Source organism: Lepus europaeus, chromosome 2, assembly GCF_033115175.1.
Source record: "Lepus europaeus isolate LE1 chromosome 2, mLepTim1.pri, whole genome shotgun sequence".
Classification (NCBI taxonomy): Eukaryota; Metazoa; Chordata; class Mammalia; order Lagomorpha; family Leporidae; genus Lepus; species Lepus europaeus.
The window spans coordinates 128,615,405-128,633,223 of record NC_084828.1 but is presented as its reverse complement, the minus strand read 5'-3'; the positions used below and the strand labels follow the sequence as shown (position 1 = coordinate 128,633,223).

Here is a 17,819-nt window from a genome sequence, read left to right as displayed (position 1 = left end):
AAACGTGCAATCAGGATTCAGAAATGTGTTTCTGAAGTAAATGTATGTTCTTATTCAGTTCTTCTTGTAGTAATGAAATAATTGTTACGTGGTAGTTTTAATTTGGAAAAATGTTAGAAACCCTACTATAAGTGCAGTGTTAGAGAGTTGGTTGCACAAAATCAAGCAAGACATTTCTACTCTGATTTCCGGATTATAACTGAATAACTGAAACCACAGGTGTGTGTGTGTGTGTGTGTGTAGGCCAACAAAAAGGACTTCTTTCAATTACTGCTCTGCATGAAATTTTGGTAGTCTTACTTCTCTTACTTCCTAAAAACTGATAAAATTTATAGTATACTACTTAACACAAAGATTTAAAAACAATGAGTTGCTATTTTGGCATTTAAGTTAACATTAACTTGTTGTGATGTTGAACAGATAAGGTGTCACCTCACAGCTGAATGTCACTTCTGTAAAAGTCTAATATTAAAGTGTTTTCATCTCTTGGTTGTTGGCCTGCTTGCATGGATCATTCATTAAATAATTTCTTATTTGCTAGATACCCATAATATCTGCCGAACATCTGACTAGCCACAAGTATGTTACCCAGATGTAGAATTTCCATCACTAAACAGTAAGTTCATTGTGTAATATATATTTGTATATTCATGGTGATTTCTCGAAAAACAGTAACTGTATAGTACACTTAAAATTTTACAAAAACTCTGAGAAAATATCTATAGAGCTCACATTTTTATTCTAGATGAGTTATAAGGGTTTTTAATCATACAAATTTATAATTAATATGTTAATGTTTAAATATATTTCCTATTAGAAATAAGCACAAGAAATGAAGACAAAATATGACTTAAAACTAATTAGAAGGTTTAGATCAGAGGCTGGCAAATTTTTTCCTAAATGAATGAGATAACAAATATTTTTAACTATGTGGGCCACGTGGTTTCTATCACAAGTACTAAGTTCTGCAGCTGTAGCATGAAAACAGTCAGAGATTATGTAATCCAACATGTGTGGCTATGTTCCAGTGAAACTTGATTTATAAAAATAAGTTGAATTCGGTCTACAGGTAGTGTGGCTGATCCCTTGTAATAAATCACTTAATTTATTTTTTTATTGGCTGATCCTTAATGAGAATATGTACCACCTCATACACAGGGTAATTTGAACACAGTGAATCTGACTGTAAGTAAGTAAATATATAAACTCACATGATGCGACTACACATATATCCATATACCAGGATGAAAATTAGGTACTTCAGAGTAGTTGCCTTAGAGGATCATAGAATTTTGAAAATGTTGCCAGTCCTCCAAAATGGTTTTGGAAGTCATGTTTTTCCATTGAGAAACAGTGTCTTAAAAGCTTGTAAAGGTGCCCATTTTTTATCCCTAGGAGTTGCAGTTTATACAACATGCTTATATACAAATTATGACATGTGCTCAGAAGTGTGTTAGAGATGTATTTTTATATTTAGAAAAAGCCACAATATCTAAAACTGAACCTGATGATCATTCTTTGTTGCTTACTTAATTAAATTATTTAGTCTTTAACACACAATGGGTCTTCAGAAGTTTATGGAAAGAATGTATGTTTTGAAAAACCTGTGCATGATGTAATTTTTAAAAAATCCTGTTTTAAGCGTTTATAGTCAGCTGGCTGTGTTCAGAATGTATGCTACAACTGTCCATCTTCTTAGTAATAATTAATCCAGGTTGAAAAGATAGATACCAAGTGACCTGAAGCCTATTAATAATTAGCAAATCAGTGAGTTTATCTGTATTCAAGCTTAGGATGTTAGTGTTCTGTTCTTCGAACAAATATTTCTCATTTTCATGAAGAGAAAGTTATTTAACTGGTTTTTGAATCAGCAAATTGATAATTTCGTTTTCAGTGCTCTAATCTAAAACATTTTTAATAGGTGGAATTCCCTGATAAGAATAAATTCCATGTAAAAACTGAAGCAATTCACAAGTACATTGTCATATCTATTAAAACTTAATCAGGAATCTTTTCTTAACTCATAAAGAATGATTTTTATTTTTCTTGGCTTTTGGAGAAGAAACCCTATAAACTTTGAATTGCTAACACAGTCACTTAAAATATCTTTCTTTTTTTAAAAAATTATGCTAATCCAGCCACCAGATAGAATGAAGCATGTTTAATGAAATTTACTGCGTGAATTTTTAATTTTATGGGCCAAATTGTTATTCTTGAAATATATTAAGCTTCAGAAGTCAAGTAAGTTCAAGTTCTGCCCCACAGTAATAGCGTTAAGAAAGAGCTCTGTTACAGTATATTATACCTTTTGATTCTGCAGCTGTATTTTACACTTGGCAGCTTAGTATTGGTAAATTTTTTAGCAGTCCATGATTTCATTAAGCTGAATGCCATTTCAGTCACACAGGCAAATTTAGACCCATTTGCACTTGTGAAGTTTTGTTTTTACGTGAAGACATCATAACGTGTGAACACGTTGTACAATCAAGAAAGAAAATGTTCATGTTAAGTATTTATTGGAAAGTCTTAGTTTCATTTTAACAAAGATTCTCTTTTCTTCCCTTGTAGATCATACTAAAGAGGAAAGGACAGTGTGCTTGGTTAGAGTAAAGGACGAGGTCATTAGCCATATTGTATATACCGTCAAGCAACACACACACAGCTCCCTCAGCCACAGGACATCCACGTATTGCATGTTAACCAGAAGAAAAGACAACATGGAAATCCACTGCACACTGTTGCCTATACACTTTGTACATTTAATTGATATTTGTGCTGAGGTGATATTCCTGTCTAAAAGAACAGCATTGTCTTTCTTTTCTAGCACAGAGGTATGCATTAAAATATGCATACCTAATTAGTTTCCTATATATTCATGCCATCTTGAAAAGACAGACTATGGTGTAACCATGATTCTATTATGTATTGGTACGTCTGTAGACCAAGATATAATTTTTTAAAAATAAGTTTATTTCTTTCAAGGTTTACAAATAACAAAGGTGCACCTTGTATTTAAAATTGCCATTATAGATGAGAGCGTGCATGCACAGTCATTTTTGTTTAAGAGTAATATTTTTAATGTAATAGATTGTAAGACGTGGTGAGGGAGGGATCTGACAGACATGAATGTGCCAAGCAAAACCACAACTGTGTATATTTTAAAGCACATCATGGCTTTAAGTACCATGTTGTTAAGGATTCTCATGAAGTGCCATAGACTGTACATCAAATTAGAGTATTATTTCTTCAGTGTTATTGTTTTCAGAGCCACATTTTGTTGCTTATTTGCTAGTACTAATCAGTCAAAGGGCACCATACTTTTGTTTTGAAACCAAAGCTGTCTCAGAAATGGCCAATTTAACTTTACAGTAACAATAGACAGCACAACACAAACTCTCTCAATACAGATAAACTCACACATACTGGAGATATATATGATAGATATATATAAAATTATTTTAATGCATTATAGTGTAATATTTATGCATACTATACTGTATAACATGTTATTCAAAAGGGATATGCCATTTCTGAGACACGATAACAAAAAATGTTTGAGGAAATTATTTTGCTTCTATTTATAGCCTCTGTCAAAAGTCAAAAGACTATAAATGCTTTGCAAAAATGGTTTCATGTTTGCTTAAATGCTTCATCACAGTCACATTCAAAATAGTGACTCTAAACAAAGAAGAAAGCAGCACTGTCATCAGATGCATGATAAACCAAAATATGAAAATGGGAAATGTTTAATTAACCTAGTAATTGGGTGGGTTAAGTACATGGGTGAATTTTATATGTGACTTTTTTTGTTTTGTTTTGTTCAGATTAACTGCTTATAGCCTTAGAAAGCCTTTTACAAAATTAAAAAAAAAATAGATGTGCATTCAGTTTTTAAGAATGGATTCATCCAAAGGAATTCCTTTTTTTGTGGTTTGGATGTTGCAGCTAGTAAAGGATATTTTTGCTCTGTTCAGCAGTTCTAAAAATTGCTGAAATAGGGGCCAGGTCACTGGTAGTTATAGTATGGAATGGGAGAAGTGAAAGTTCAGTTATAGAACTTTCCATACTTCCAAGTTTACTGCAAGTTTTTATGCTTGAGAGAGATGCTTTCTAATATAAGACTGATGTGTTGATTTTACTGATTGTACTGTACATCTATTAAAGCCTTAGATTATTACATTACGGGTTGGAACCCATACCAATGTAATTTCAATCGTGTTAAGAGAGTAATGGTGACTTCACATGTTATTGTAGTTAGTTACATTATAGAATATTACTTATTTTTCTTGTTAAAATGTAGTTTTTCATTTCCTACATTTATTAGATTTTCATTTTCTATTAACAATTGAATACCATTTCAGTTTATAGACTATTGTTTTATTAGATTTTACCGATGAATTTTTCAAAATACAAAAAAAATTAAAGTAGTTTTTCTTTCATAACATACTCAGTTTTGAATTACATGTAGTGTCATGAATATTCGTATTATTGTTAACTAAATGATTTATATTTTACTGATTTAATATTACAGTGTAAGAATGTCAGTCATTGTTAGTTCTTGTCTAGTTTTCATTAAAAGAACAAAGATCTTTTATATGGATATCTTATAAATATATAATCATTGCTAAGTAAGAAGTTAAGTTGTTGCTATCGCAACAATCCTGGCAGACAATTGAGTAATATTTTGATGATTTATTTTGTTTGTAATTAGTTATTATAAGAAGATCTAGATCCTAGATATTAGAATAAAATTTATTTTCTACTGTATCCATTTCAAATGTTAAAGTATTGTTTAATATTTTTGAAATCCCTGAATATCAGGCCTTGTTATAAATAAGCTGCATAATCAATAAATAGAACAAGGGACTTTTTGTTGATAATCCAAATACTCAAAGTTTACGTAATGAGAATTATAGCGTGTGTGCAAACTCTTGAGGGTTGATTATGCTGCAATTTAGCATGTTGGAACGTCTAGAGAGAAGGTTGACTTTTTGCACTTCTGTATATAGTCAAAAGAGAGAAACCTGTATAATAGTAAGATCTTATTTTGAATAAAAACGTCTATAATTACAAGGAGTTTTGTTAAGGCTAATAAAATGACAGACTGAGCAAAATTGCTTGCAAAAGTGGCACAGAGTTAGCACTCCATACCCCTTCAAACATGTTGCTTTGCTTTTTTGTGGACAGCTTGTAGTTTGCCAGGATTTTTTCAGCTGGGAAGATATGCCATCCTTCCGAGATCTCATGACTGACAAAAACTCCATTGGGCCAAATATGCCTGAAGATCATTACCAAAAATAGCAGGTACTTTGACCATTAAGGTGAAATCATGGATCAAATATTCCTTACATTTTTCAAAACTACTGCATGTTTAAAGTTCAACAAAAAAGAAAAGAGAAAGAACTATACTAAGGACATATATTATCTAAATCAGTTTCTGCCAATTTCAGTGGTTTATCATTCACAAAAAAAAGAGAAAATCTTCAAAACAAGTATTGACTTTGACAAAATTTAAACCATAAACAGGCAAACCAAACAGCACACCGTAGCTATAGTTGTTATGTGATTGTTTTTTAATTGCTGTAGGATCCTGTTCTTTCAGCAGGTGAAAAAATAAAACACAGCTCAAATTTCACAGTTTTAATTTTCAACTCAGAAGCACTCAAAAAAGCAAAATGTGATAATGGGCACTTGTTTAATGAATTAGTGTATCCAGCCTTCACTCCAGCTGGTTAATAATGTTGCACTTATCCGCAACCCCACCACTTTCATCTGCTGAAAGGACAAATGTGCTTGGTTTTACTATTATGTAATCACAACTTACTTTCTGCTTGTAGTTGCTTAAAATTATGTATTTTGTCTTGGGCTGCAATTTGTTTTATGCTTATTTTATTATTACTGCAGTAGTTGACTTTGCTGTATGGAAAAATAAAGTGAAATTGCCCTAATAAAACTTCTCTTTCTTAAGTATATTTGTGTATCGGAGCTTCAGTCATGAATTCTTTCTGCGTGTTTCATGTATTCATGCATGTTTACTTTTATGAACACATTGGTGTATAAATTTATTATCCGGTTGTCACACTACAATATTTACTGTCTTTCTCACAAATCATCGTTTGATGCTGAGATTTTGAATTAGGATATGTTGCCTTCCTGTGTCCAGTGTTTTCTGATAAGGCTAGCTCTCCCTTCCCCCATTGCTGTTAAGTGCTAATCAAAATGATTTTAGTTGTAGGGAGGGAGGGAAATAGTAAGGAAAACAGAAAAAGAGCATCTCATCAATTCTAGATCACCATCTTTCTATTAAAGAAACATTATTTGCCTGACTGCTTCATCTAACTAGCGCTGGCAATCTGGCAGTGTAGGGAACCGTTTCGATAATGAAATACATGACGGCATTTGATTTAGAGGACAAAAGAGCTTATGCGTACAGGCTGCCAAGTCAGGCAAAATGTGACTTCTGAGTGAGGGTGTGTGTGTGTGTGTGTGTTTGTGTGTGAAAACTTACTACACAGTGAATCGAAAATGTGGCTGAAGCAAAGCCTGGTAGTACATACAGCTTTCTCATATTGTAGTTTCTACAGAAAGCCAGCATTCCCATGAGAGATTACTTATGTTGATTGTGCTGCTTGGTATTGGGTCCAAGTCTGCAAATTCTCCTTTGTAGGTTGACTTATTTTTTTCTCTAAGATTTGTTTCCATTTGCTGGTTCACTCCCCAAATGACTGTAACAGCTAAGGCTGACCTAGGCCGAAGCCAGGAGCCAGGAACTCTTTCTGAGTCTCCTATATGAGAAGCAGGGGTGCAAACACTTGGGACATCATCTGCGGCTGCCTTCCCAGCCTCATTAGCAGGAAGCTGCATCTGAAGTGGAGCAACCAGGACTCAACTGGCACTGTGATATGGCATGCATATCTTAACCTGCTATCACACAATGTCAGCATGTATCTTTTTTTTTTTTTCTAAAAGTTGCTGCAATAAAAATTTGTGCATTATAATTAATACAGCGTTGATACTGGTTGAGTTCTGTAGAGCCTTTATTCTTAGTAGGCACAGCTGTTCATATGCCTCTTAGAAAAGAGCGGCTGCCCTAGGAATGATTCTTGTGGCAGGGATCCCCAGCCTTTCTGTGTAACATCAAGAAGTCTGGCTCTCGCCAGTTAGTGATAGTATTTTGGGTACTTCTTTCTTAATTGAACAAAAACTCATCGTTAACTTGCGAAATGAATTATGTTTAAAAACTATTATTAAGTTTAAAAATTTGTAAAATGAAATGTTTGAAAACTTTTATTAGTCATGATTAATACTTTTCATATGCATGCATATGAAAAATAGTGTGTGAGATACTGATTCTCCAGATAACTCTTACTTTGCCGAAGGTGTTATTACTTCAGGGCCCACTAGGGGTCCTCAGCTCACAGGATGAAATCCTCTGTTAGAAATTAGTTTCTTTCTCATTTGGGAAACAAAATCATTTGTTAGAAAACCGGTTCTTTATGATGTCTCCTTAGTACTCATGAATTTTACACGTTGAAGGTCAGTGACATGTGACAACTATAATTTTACTGAGGCATACTTTTTTTTTTTTTTTTTAAGATTTTATTTATTTATTTGACAGAGTTACAGAGAGGGAGAGAGACAGAAAGGTCTTCCTTCCGTTGGTTCACTCCCCAAATGGTCGCATTGGCCGGAGCTGCGCCAATCCAAAGCCAGGAGCCAGGAGCTGCTTCTCAGTCTCCCATGTGGGTGCAGGGGCCCAAGCACTTGGGCCATCCTCTACTGCTATCCCAGGCCACAGCAGAGAGCTGGACTGGAAGAGGAGCAATCGGGACTAGAACCAGCTCCCATATGGGATTTCGGCGCTGCAAGCGCAGGATTAACTTAGTGCGCCATGGCACCGGCCCCAAGGCATACTTATTAAAAATAGCTTCCTGCCGGCCAGTGCCGTGGCTCACTAGGCTAATCCTCCGCCTGCGGCGCCAGTACACCAGGTTCTAGTCCCGGTTGCTCCTCTTCCAGTCCAGCTCTCTGCTGTGGCCCGGGAAGGCAGTGGAGGATGGCCCAAGTGCTTGGGCCCTGCACCTGCATGGGAGACCAGGAGGAAGCACCTGGCTCCTAGCTTCGGATCAGCGCAGCGCACCGGCCCTAGTGGCCATCTGGGGAGTGAACCAATGGAAGGAAAACCTTTCTCTCTGTCTCTCTCTCACTGTCTAACTCTGCCTGTCCAAAAAAAAAAAAAAAAGCTTCCTGCCTACAGTGAGTTGCTTAACATGTGAGTGAACCAGGAGCACACAGCAACAAGATTTTATTTACTACTTGTTTAGACCCTATGAAGAGTCTGAGACCATCATTTTATATTTGAGTTAGTCCACTGTATGTGCTGAGGAAAGTAGTAGCAAATTTGTTCAAGAATTTGGGCATTTGTGTTTTAAGAGTGAGTGATTGCTTTGAAAGGCAGAGTTAGAGGGGAGGGAGGGAAAGGCACAGAGAGGGAGAGAGATCTTTGGTCAACTGGTTTCACCCCCCAAAATAGCTGCAATGGCCAGAGCTGAGCCAGGCAGAAGCCAGGAGGCTGGAATTCCATCTGGGTCTCATGGGTGGCAGAGGTACAAGTACTTGGACCATCTTCCACTGCCTTCCCAGGCATATTAGCAGGTAAACTGGGAGTGGAGCAGCCAAGACTCCAAATGGAGTCCATGTAGGATGCTGACATCGCTGGCAGTGGCTCAACTGCTGTGCCACAGGGATGGCCCCTGAATTTGGGGATTTTTGAAAGCCAGAACTGATGCATCTTAACTTCTCAAAAATATGTAATGTTATGCAGAGGTCCAAAAACGTGAAATTAGAGTTTTAAAGGAAAACACCAAAATGCTTCATTAAAATGGCTCAGTTTCCCTCTATGCTGTTGCCATCCTTGGCCGGACACTGGCATGTTACTCTTGGAACAGTTAGTCCTAGCCATTGCTGGAAGGGGCCTCGGCATCAGTATAACTTGAAAAGTATGCGTAGATAGTGGCTGTGGAGCCCACACTGGTCCACAACTTCTTACTCCACAGCTCTCTGGAGTAGGACTCTAGTTCTCACATGCCCAGTAAGCAGGATAGCAGTACCCAGGTATGTGCTTATCATATGGGCGTTAAATATTTTAATTTGTATTTCAAGTTATTGCCCCTACAGAGAGGGATTCAGAGCAGAGTCATAAATACAATACACAGAGAAGGATTTATTTATTAATTTATTTTTAGATTTCATGTCTTTATTTGAGAACGTTACAGAGAAAGATATCCTCCCTCCACTGGCACTCCCTAGAAGGCCGCAACTGCTGGGGCTGGACCTGGCCGAAGCTAGGAGACCGGAGCCTCCTATAGGTCTCCCACATGGGTAGCAGGGGCCCAAGGAAGCACCTGGGCCATCTTTCTAGGAAAAGCCACCTGTTTTTCCTAGGCCATTAGCCTGGAGCTGGGTCAGTAGTTGAGTAGCTGGGATCTGAACTAGTGCCTGCATGGGTTGCTGGCATCACAGGTTGTATCTTTACCCACCAGGCCCATCAAAATTTATTTAATAGAATGAATGTGCATTCGCATATGAGTGTTGGCAACCCCACAGAGAGTTGCCTGTTGCCTGTATGGAGAGAGTGGGAGGAGGCCAGAGAAAAACATGAGCAATGCCCAGAAGCCAAAAAGCAAAAAAAAAAAAAAAAACCAAGCATGTGTGGGGGAGCACTGCCACGTTTTTCATGCGGTAGGTGGTGGTTCTCCTCTTTGAATATACCAGTGGGGTGGAGTTCAGTGTATGTGAGGCTTCTCAGGAATTCCATGGTGTGGCCACGTGGAGTTTAGCTTCCAGGTGGCCATCATGTTTCCTTCCTGGTCCTAGATGAGACACAGGTGCATTGTGGGAAAGTGGACGTACTTGATTGAGAAGTGAGGGGTTGGAATTAAAATGGGGTGCTAGAAAGATATTGTGAAAAGAATACTAACTCCCTGCCAGGCTCCCCCACATAACGGTCGCTGACCTGGAAAAGGATGGGGTGGGCAGGGACTGTCTTCCAAGCCCTACTGGCGGATTTACTCAGTGTTGTCTACGTGTGCCTTCCAACAATGTCATCCTCAATTACCGTGTCCTACTCAGGGCAGAGACTGCCCAAGAGCCAGGCCCTACTTCTGTGTCTCCCAGTGCCGAACTTCCAAGCCTCTCCCTTGGAGTTTCTTTGTTCTTGTATCAGCAGTCCTGAGTAACCACGTCAGGTCAGGTTCCAGAGACAAACCCTGTTACCAGCAGTGACCCGTTTTGGTCTTCCAGAAATGATGTGCTGGGTCATGCATGCTCAGTTACCTTCTTTCCTCCCGGCTGGGTTTCATAATGACAAAACCTCAAATTTCCTTTTTAGCAAATAAGGAACAAACCTGAAGGTTTTATTCTTGGTGGTTGGGAGCCACCTGGTTGTTATGTAAATTTTAACTGCCACTCTCAGTCCTGTTTGCTCTTGATGGATACTGAATATGAGCTTGGGATTAATAAGAGCTCAGTGGTGGGGTTTAGCTGCGCTTGTGTGATTGTTTCAATGGCACAGTGTTCTGGAGGACAATAATTAGTGCAGCCACTGCCTACACCTGGGAAACAAAACAGCTACAGAAGAAAGCATCTTCTCCATCAGGGGTCCCTAGACCTGTGTCACTCATCAGGTCCATGGGCTTAGCTTATTACATCTGCTCTGGCTCCAGATATCCAATCACCGTGAAGGAATTACGAGTTGTAATCCACCCTCCCTGTAAATTTCAGCTGTAAGGCAAATAGCTTGGGCCAGGATAACTGGGACCAAGATTGCCAAAGTAGACAAAATATACTCTCAAGAGAAGCCCCAAGTTCATAATGGACTTACCAACCAGCAACTAAACCTCTATAGTCCATCATGTAACATGACTTGTGGTTTAGGATGACAGTACAAAGAGATCCAGTGAAACAGAAGCCTGCAGAGAGATTAAACAAAAGGAGCTGCAGGAACTCACATCTAACAGTCAAAATCTGGGCCCTGCCAAGGGGGCTTCAGTAATAGGAAGGCCTTAATGATTGCCCATGCCTTACTTGACCAGTGGGTCTTTTCCTTTCTCAAGTGCACCTAAGTCCCAGGAATGGGCTTGTGTGGCTGTCAAAGTAAATATAAATAGTAGCATCTGGGAGATTGAGGTGTTGGGGCAGAGAGAAACATTGGTTTCTACGACCTTGTATATGGCAAGTGTGGGTAGTATCCACAGAGGCCCATACCCCAGCTACTGGTAGAAAACTGAAACCGTAATGGATAGACCATCACCACCTAAAGGTATTTCTTTTAAGACCTGCATTGAAAATTTCTTTAAATTATTGACTATCAAAGCTACTCATTAAAATGATACCAAAGGGGCTGCTTCTGTGGCTTAGCACGTTAAACCTCCACCTGCAGCGCCAGCAACCCATACGGGCACAGGTTTGAGTCCCAGCTATTCCAATTCTGATCTAGCTCCTTGCTTCAGCCTGGCCCAGCCCTGGTTTAGTTGGGGAGTGAACTAGTGTACAGAAGACCAACCTCTCTCTCTCTCTCTGTCTCTCCCTTTCTCTGTGTAACTCTAATAAATAAAATAAATCTTTAAAAATAAAATGATACTGAAACACTGGGGACACATGACAGTGGTTAAGGTCAAGGGCTCTAGAATCAGAGCACCTGTGTTCATGTCTTGACTTCTTGGCTCTTTGTTTTTTGCATTTTACCTCACCTCTCTGCGACAGTTTCACTTTCATAAAATAGGAACAAGAATGTCTGCCTTGTAGGATTGTTTAGTAGTTGCTGAATTTTACTGCAGATTGAAATCATCTGGGCGGTTTTTAAAGTATTGGTTCCTCTCCTAAAACATTGTGGCTCTGTTACTATTAAGGAAACTGCTGGATTAATCCATAGGAATTAGAAAAGCTGTTACATGTTAGCTGTGATTGCTATTTTATTTTATTCATTTTTCAGATCATTCCATTTTTAACTTTCCATCCTAGTTCTTGGGTTACATATCCCATTCAAAGCAGCCAGGTTCATGCTGTCTGACTGTGTTGTCTGTAGTTCTGTCTTCATTGCTCAGTAGCAGAGCTGTATCTTCCTGTAATTTACCACCACAAATAGGTCCTGCTCATTGGTTCACTTGTAGTATTTCAAAAATAGAATGTACTTATATTTTGACTCAGCCTGAAAATTTTTATGTCTTTCTATAGTTCCTGTTTCACTTTGATAGGATCACCTAATACATGTCAGTTTGAAAGTAATTTAGATATATCTAAACTTAACTACTCTGTGACTCTCCCTTTCAAGATCAAATAATAAAATATATAATGGATGTATTAAAATTGTCCTGATAGATAATGTATTTAACTCTTGTTATATTTATCCAAATAATATTTCCAATGACATTTGAATGGTCCTAATATATTTCCATATTTTGTTTTTCTCATAGATTTATTTTAGATGCTGAAATTAGCACTGACTCAACTCAGCAAGCATACATTAAGAATCTAGCTATGTGCCAGGTACATGCTAGGCTCTGAGAGAGAAGGATAAATGGCAAGACTGATAATGGAATGACTAAAAAAGATGGAGAATATATAACTGCATCTGACTACAGACTGATCTAGTATTTCCCACATCCCTTACTAATCCCAGCCTTTTAAACCATACCACAAATAATTTAGACTATTGCCTAAAAACTACCTTCTTTTCTTGGATGCAAAGATAGGATTGTGTTATTCATTACCTAGTTCATTTTATCCTTTAAAAGTAACCAGAATGGGGGCCAGAGCTGTGGCATAGCAGGTAAAGCTGCTGCCTGCAGTGCCAGCATCCCATGTGGGTACTGGTTCGAGTCCTTGCTGTTCCTCTTCCGATCCAGCTCTCTGCTATGGCCTGGGAAAGTAATAGAAGATGGCCCAAGTCCTTGGGCCCCTGCACCCACGTGGGAGACCCAAAAGAAGCTCCTGGCTTCAGATCGGTACAGCTCTGGCCATTGCAGCCAACTGGGGAGTGAACCAGCAGATGGAAGACCTCTCTCTCTCTTTCTCTCTCTGCCTCTCCTTTTCTCTCTGTGTAACTCTGAATTTCAAATAAATAAATCTTTTAAAATAAATAAATAAATGTAAAAAAAGTAACCAGAATGTTGAAAAAATTATCAATAAATGTTAATTGCAGCATTTTTATAATTAAAAATAGGAAAACCATAGATTTCAATAATTAGGAAATGAGTAAGTGAAGAATTAGTTTATGAATTGAGTGTGAGTGTTAGTGTAGTAATATATTTAAAAAGCATTTTTGGGGGTGGGCATTTGGGATACCTGCATCCCAAATCGGAGTGCCTGAGTTTGATTCCTGCATCGGCTTCCAGTTTTACTTTCCTATTAATGCATACCCTGACACCAGCAGTGATGGCACAGTACTGGGCACTGTCACCCATGTGGATGCACTGGAGTAAGTGTGTGGCCCCTTGGCCCAGCCCTTGCTGTTGTGGGCATTTGGGGAGGGAACCAGCAGTTTGGAAGATCTCTGTCTCAAACACACTGGTTTCCGGACTTTCAAATGAATGGGAGAAAGAAAGAAAGAAAGAAAGAAAGAAAGAGAGAAAGAAAGAAAGAGAGAAAGAGAGAAAGAGAGAAAGAGAGAGAGAAAGAGAGAAAGAGATAAAGAGAGAAAGAGAGAGAGAGAGAGAGAGAGGGAGGGAGGAAGGGAAGGAAGGGAAGGAAGGGAAGGAAGGGAAGGAAGAGAGAGAAAGGAAGGAAGAAAAGAAAGAGAGAGAGAGAAAGAGAGAGAGAAAAGGAAGGAAGGAAGGAAGGGAAAAGGAAGGAAGGAAGGAAGGAAGAGTATTTTAGAAAATGATTTAATGACATGAAATAGTAATTTTAGAGATAAAATTGTAGGAGACTCTGACTTTTTTGGGTTTTCAAAAATCTAATTTTTAGTAAACATTCGTTGCTTTTCATCTAAATTCCTTTGTATATTATTTCTATAGTTTTAACAAAGAATTCATTTATATTGTTTCTTAGACCATCTCTCCATTTAGAAAATCAATTGTTAAATTCAGGATATTAAATCCTCTTGCCAGGTCAGGAAAATATATAATGTTTTAAGGCAGAATAGCAAAAGGGTGTTAGTAAAGCCCCTCTTAAATTTTAGATTTCATTCTCTAAAATTATAACTGGTTTCCATGTGATTAAGTCATCACTTCATTTTCTTTGCAGTGCAAATCTCTTTTTAAAATTAATCAACTAATTATTTCATTATAGTTCATTTATTTATTTGGAAGTTTGTCTTTTCCCCCTCCAAAGGCTACCCTGAGTCATCTGAATTGATTAACAAGCCATTTATTACAATTTTATCAGAAAGGGAACATTTGCTGGCAGGGTACTCCAGCTCTCCAAGGAGGTGACATTTCAGTAGAGGCCTGACTGAAGTAAAGGTGACATAACATATCCTTGGAGACACACCCTTTTTAGCCTGCTCTGCTGTTGAATGTGGACTCGTTTTTACTGCTAAATTAGATGCCACTGCATCTCTGAGCATTCTTCTCCTCCTTCCTGACACCATGAGGGCTGCACTAGTTATTTCTTTCTCCATTTTTCTCATAGTGTATTGCTGTTACTTCCATTGGAGTACTCATTTCCTTCTGTCTTATATTAAAGATTTGTCATTTACAATCGGGATCTCTACAAAGACAAACAGAATCAGTCTTAGTCACCTCTGTATAGCAAGACACTGATGGATTGTTTGTTTACAGGAATTTTAATTAAATCTATCTCCTAGCCTTGATTAAAGAATGCAGATTAAGAACTTCCCACTCTTCTTCGATGCAAAAATGTGATTACTTGGGGCCAGTGTTGTGACACAGAGGATTAAGCTGCCACCTGCAGTGACCGGCCCCGGTTTGAGTATTGGCTGCTCCACTTCTGATCCAGCTCCCTGGTAATACATGTGGGAAGGTAGCAGAAGATGGCCAAAGTGCTTAGGTCCCTGCCACCCACATGGGATATCAAGATGAATTTGCAAGCTCTTGACTTTGTCCTGGCTCAGCCCTGGCTATTGAGGCCATTTGTGGAGTGAACCAACAGGTGGAATATCTTTGTCTCTCTATCTCTCCCTCTCTAACTCTGCCCATCAAATAAATAAGTAAATATTAAAAAAGAAATTCAATAAACAAAAATAAATAATTCTCTTGCCCCATGAACTTTACAAAAAAGTGATTACTTAACTCTCTGTCTATGGAGAAGAGAACATAGGAAAGACTATTCTCATGTGTGTAGTATACATCGTGAACATTTTCCTTTAAGGAATCTGGCAAGACTGAGAGAGCATATCTTTATAATCTTTCTACAGTCTTTAAAATATTGCCAAGTCTGGGCTTGAGAATCTGTTGCCTTGCATGTGAATGCTTTTCCTTGCTATCTGCAGAACTGTTTTATTTATGTATTTGTTTCTTTTCTCAGGCACCTCAAGCCTGTGTTAAAGAGCATCAACAGCCAAGCATAGACGGAATATGAGTCGTTTACTTGTGAACAAACTATAAGAGTGACAGTGAACATTGACTGTACAGAATATATATCTGCAGCCTGAATTTTTTTCCAAACATATATTTGTCTTGTTTTAATTAGTTGGCTTCTTTATCATCCTCTGGATTCCCTTATAATGTCTCACAAGGCTGTGAGCTCCGAGCACTGTATTAGACTGTCTCAGCTCCCAGCAAATCCTTCATTATGAAAAGGTACATTGGACAAGGACTTCGTCTGATAGGATTTGGAGGGAGTCTAGAGGGTGTTTCCTCTAGAAACAATCTCCTCATTTGCTCACTGCTAATTAACAATCTTTGAATAAGGGATGAGTTTTAAAAAGCAAAAGTAAATGCTGGGGCAACTCTAGAGTACCACAAAGGTCTTGTTTCTTTAAAAGCAAACCTGATTTAAATACTTTAGGAGGAATTGCTGAAAAATGACTTAAATATGGATTAGTTTACTTTATTTCCTTACTCTCTTTTCACCCCCCTCTTCCACGGTTTACATTCTTTAGTTGCTTTCTCTGTAAAAATTTACGATCTACTAATCTGTGTCATGCGCTGAGAAAGACATTGAAGACAACACTCACGTGTAAAGCAAGCAGCCTCTATGCTCAAGGAACCCAAAGAAGGATGACAAGATACACGTGTCAACAAATAGTTAAAACACAAAACAATAACTGTTACATGAACAGACCATGCAGACTCTTATGGTACAGGAGAGAGAAAGACCATTGATTCCAAAGGAGCAGCAGAAGAGAAGGGCCCCAGAAAGATGGGTCAGTAGTTGTGCAAATCTCCCCAACTTCACAGTTCCCCCCAATTGTCAGTGCCAAGCAGCTTTCTGAAAGTGATATCGGGAATGACCCCCTAAAATCTATGCAAAAATGTGGCCCTTTAAAGTTCCCCAGAAGTGCCATCTGGGGTGCCACATATGCTACCGGATTTTGGGGGGCCATACGATTTCACCATGAGCTTATTTATAAATCCCCAATATTAATAAGCCCGAGAGGGTTCTTGCCTAATATTTAGAGACGAATTCTAAATACTGGCACAGATAAATGAGGCAGCATGGTACATTTTAAGCCTTTATTTAGTGAGAAAAATGCATAGGAGAGTGAGAGCTTTATCTAAGAGAGGTAAATCTGGGTTCATACTGAGCACCAGGAACCAGCTATGTGGATGAGCACCTAGGCCAGGAAGCCTAGAGCACATGTCCTGAAGGCCATGCACCCTGGAGGCACAGAGCTACAGCTAGCCCCCTCCTGGCAAGAGGCCAGGGTAAAGAAGAGAGAGCGTGGACACACCGTGTCCCAGGCTTTTAACCCACTTCCAAAAAGGAGTGGTTAATTAACCTGATTGGCGGGTGGGCACCCAGGTGTGGCCAGGTAGGGGCATGAGGTTACACAGGGGCGTGGGGAAGGTATCAGGTAGGGTGTGAGGTCATACAGGGGCATGGTGAAGGCGTGGTCTTCCAGCTCACAAACCTAATCAATTTTAACCTGTATACCTGCCTACTTCAAAAGCACTATCAGGCTCAGGAGAATGTTACTGTGCTCCTTCAGTAACTGTCCAAGACCCAAACCTTGAGTTGATTGAGACAAAATGAAAATCACTTTGAGCCTCATACATTTTGATTATGTAGTTTTTTGACTTGAATTGATTGGGTGTGTTGACAAAATCTGGGTGTCTTCAAATGCTTTCATTGGCCAATATCAAGTGAATATTACTATGTACATGTGTAAATGGTTAACATATTTCAAAGTATAACAAAGACAAAAATAATAAAATACTTACCTCTTTGTGTAAGTATTTTTTCAAAACCACAAGAGATTGAGCTGGCATCTCATATGGACACTGGTTCATGTCCTGCCTACTCTTCTTCCAATCTACCTCTCTGCTGATGGCCTGGGAAAGGAAGAGGAAGATGGTCCAAGTGCCTGGGCCCCTGCCACTCATGTGGGAGAACCGGAAGAAGCTCCTGGTTCCTGACTCCTGGCTCCTGGCTCCCGGCTCCTGGCTTCAGCCTGTCCGAGCTTTGGCAGTTGTGGCCATCTGGGAGAGTGAACCAGCAGATGGAAGATCTCTCTCTCTCCCTCTCTGTCTCTCCCTCTTTCTCTGTAACTCTGACTTTCAAATAAATAAATATATCTTAAAAAAAGAGAGAAAACTAAATTTTATTAGTCTTCTTCAAATACAAATAGATAAGAATGAGTGAATAAGTCATATAACCTCCAGACAAAAAGATTAACATTTTTAAAATTTTTTTCC

The 17,819-nt window shown here is 38.6% G+C and overlaps 1 protein-coding gene across 15 annotated transcripts in view; it reads left to right on the top strand.

Moving 5' to 3' along the window:
* The window catches only part of MBNL1 (muscleblind like splicing regulator 1), a 184,641-nt gene extending 178,682 nt beyond the window's left edge, over positions 1-5,959 (top strand). For 11 of the 15 annotated variants that reach the window (XM_062212956.1, XM_062212939.1, XM_062212964.1 and 8 more), the window contains 2 exons: positions 542-616; positions 2,569-5,959. In XM_062212956.1, coding sequence (XP_062068940.1) covers positions 542-598 — 57 coding nt within the window. In that variant the 3' untranslated portion in view covers positions 599-616; positions 2,569-5,959. The remainder of the gene's footprint in view (positions 1-541; positions 617-2,568) is intronic. The other 4 variants (XM_062212931.1, XM_062212946.1, XM_062212902.1 and 1 more) reach the window with 1 other exon arrangement.
* Positions 5,960-17,819: the final 11,860 nt, after the last annotated feature.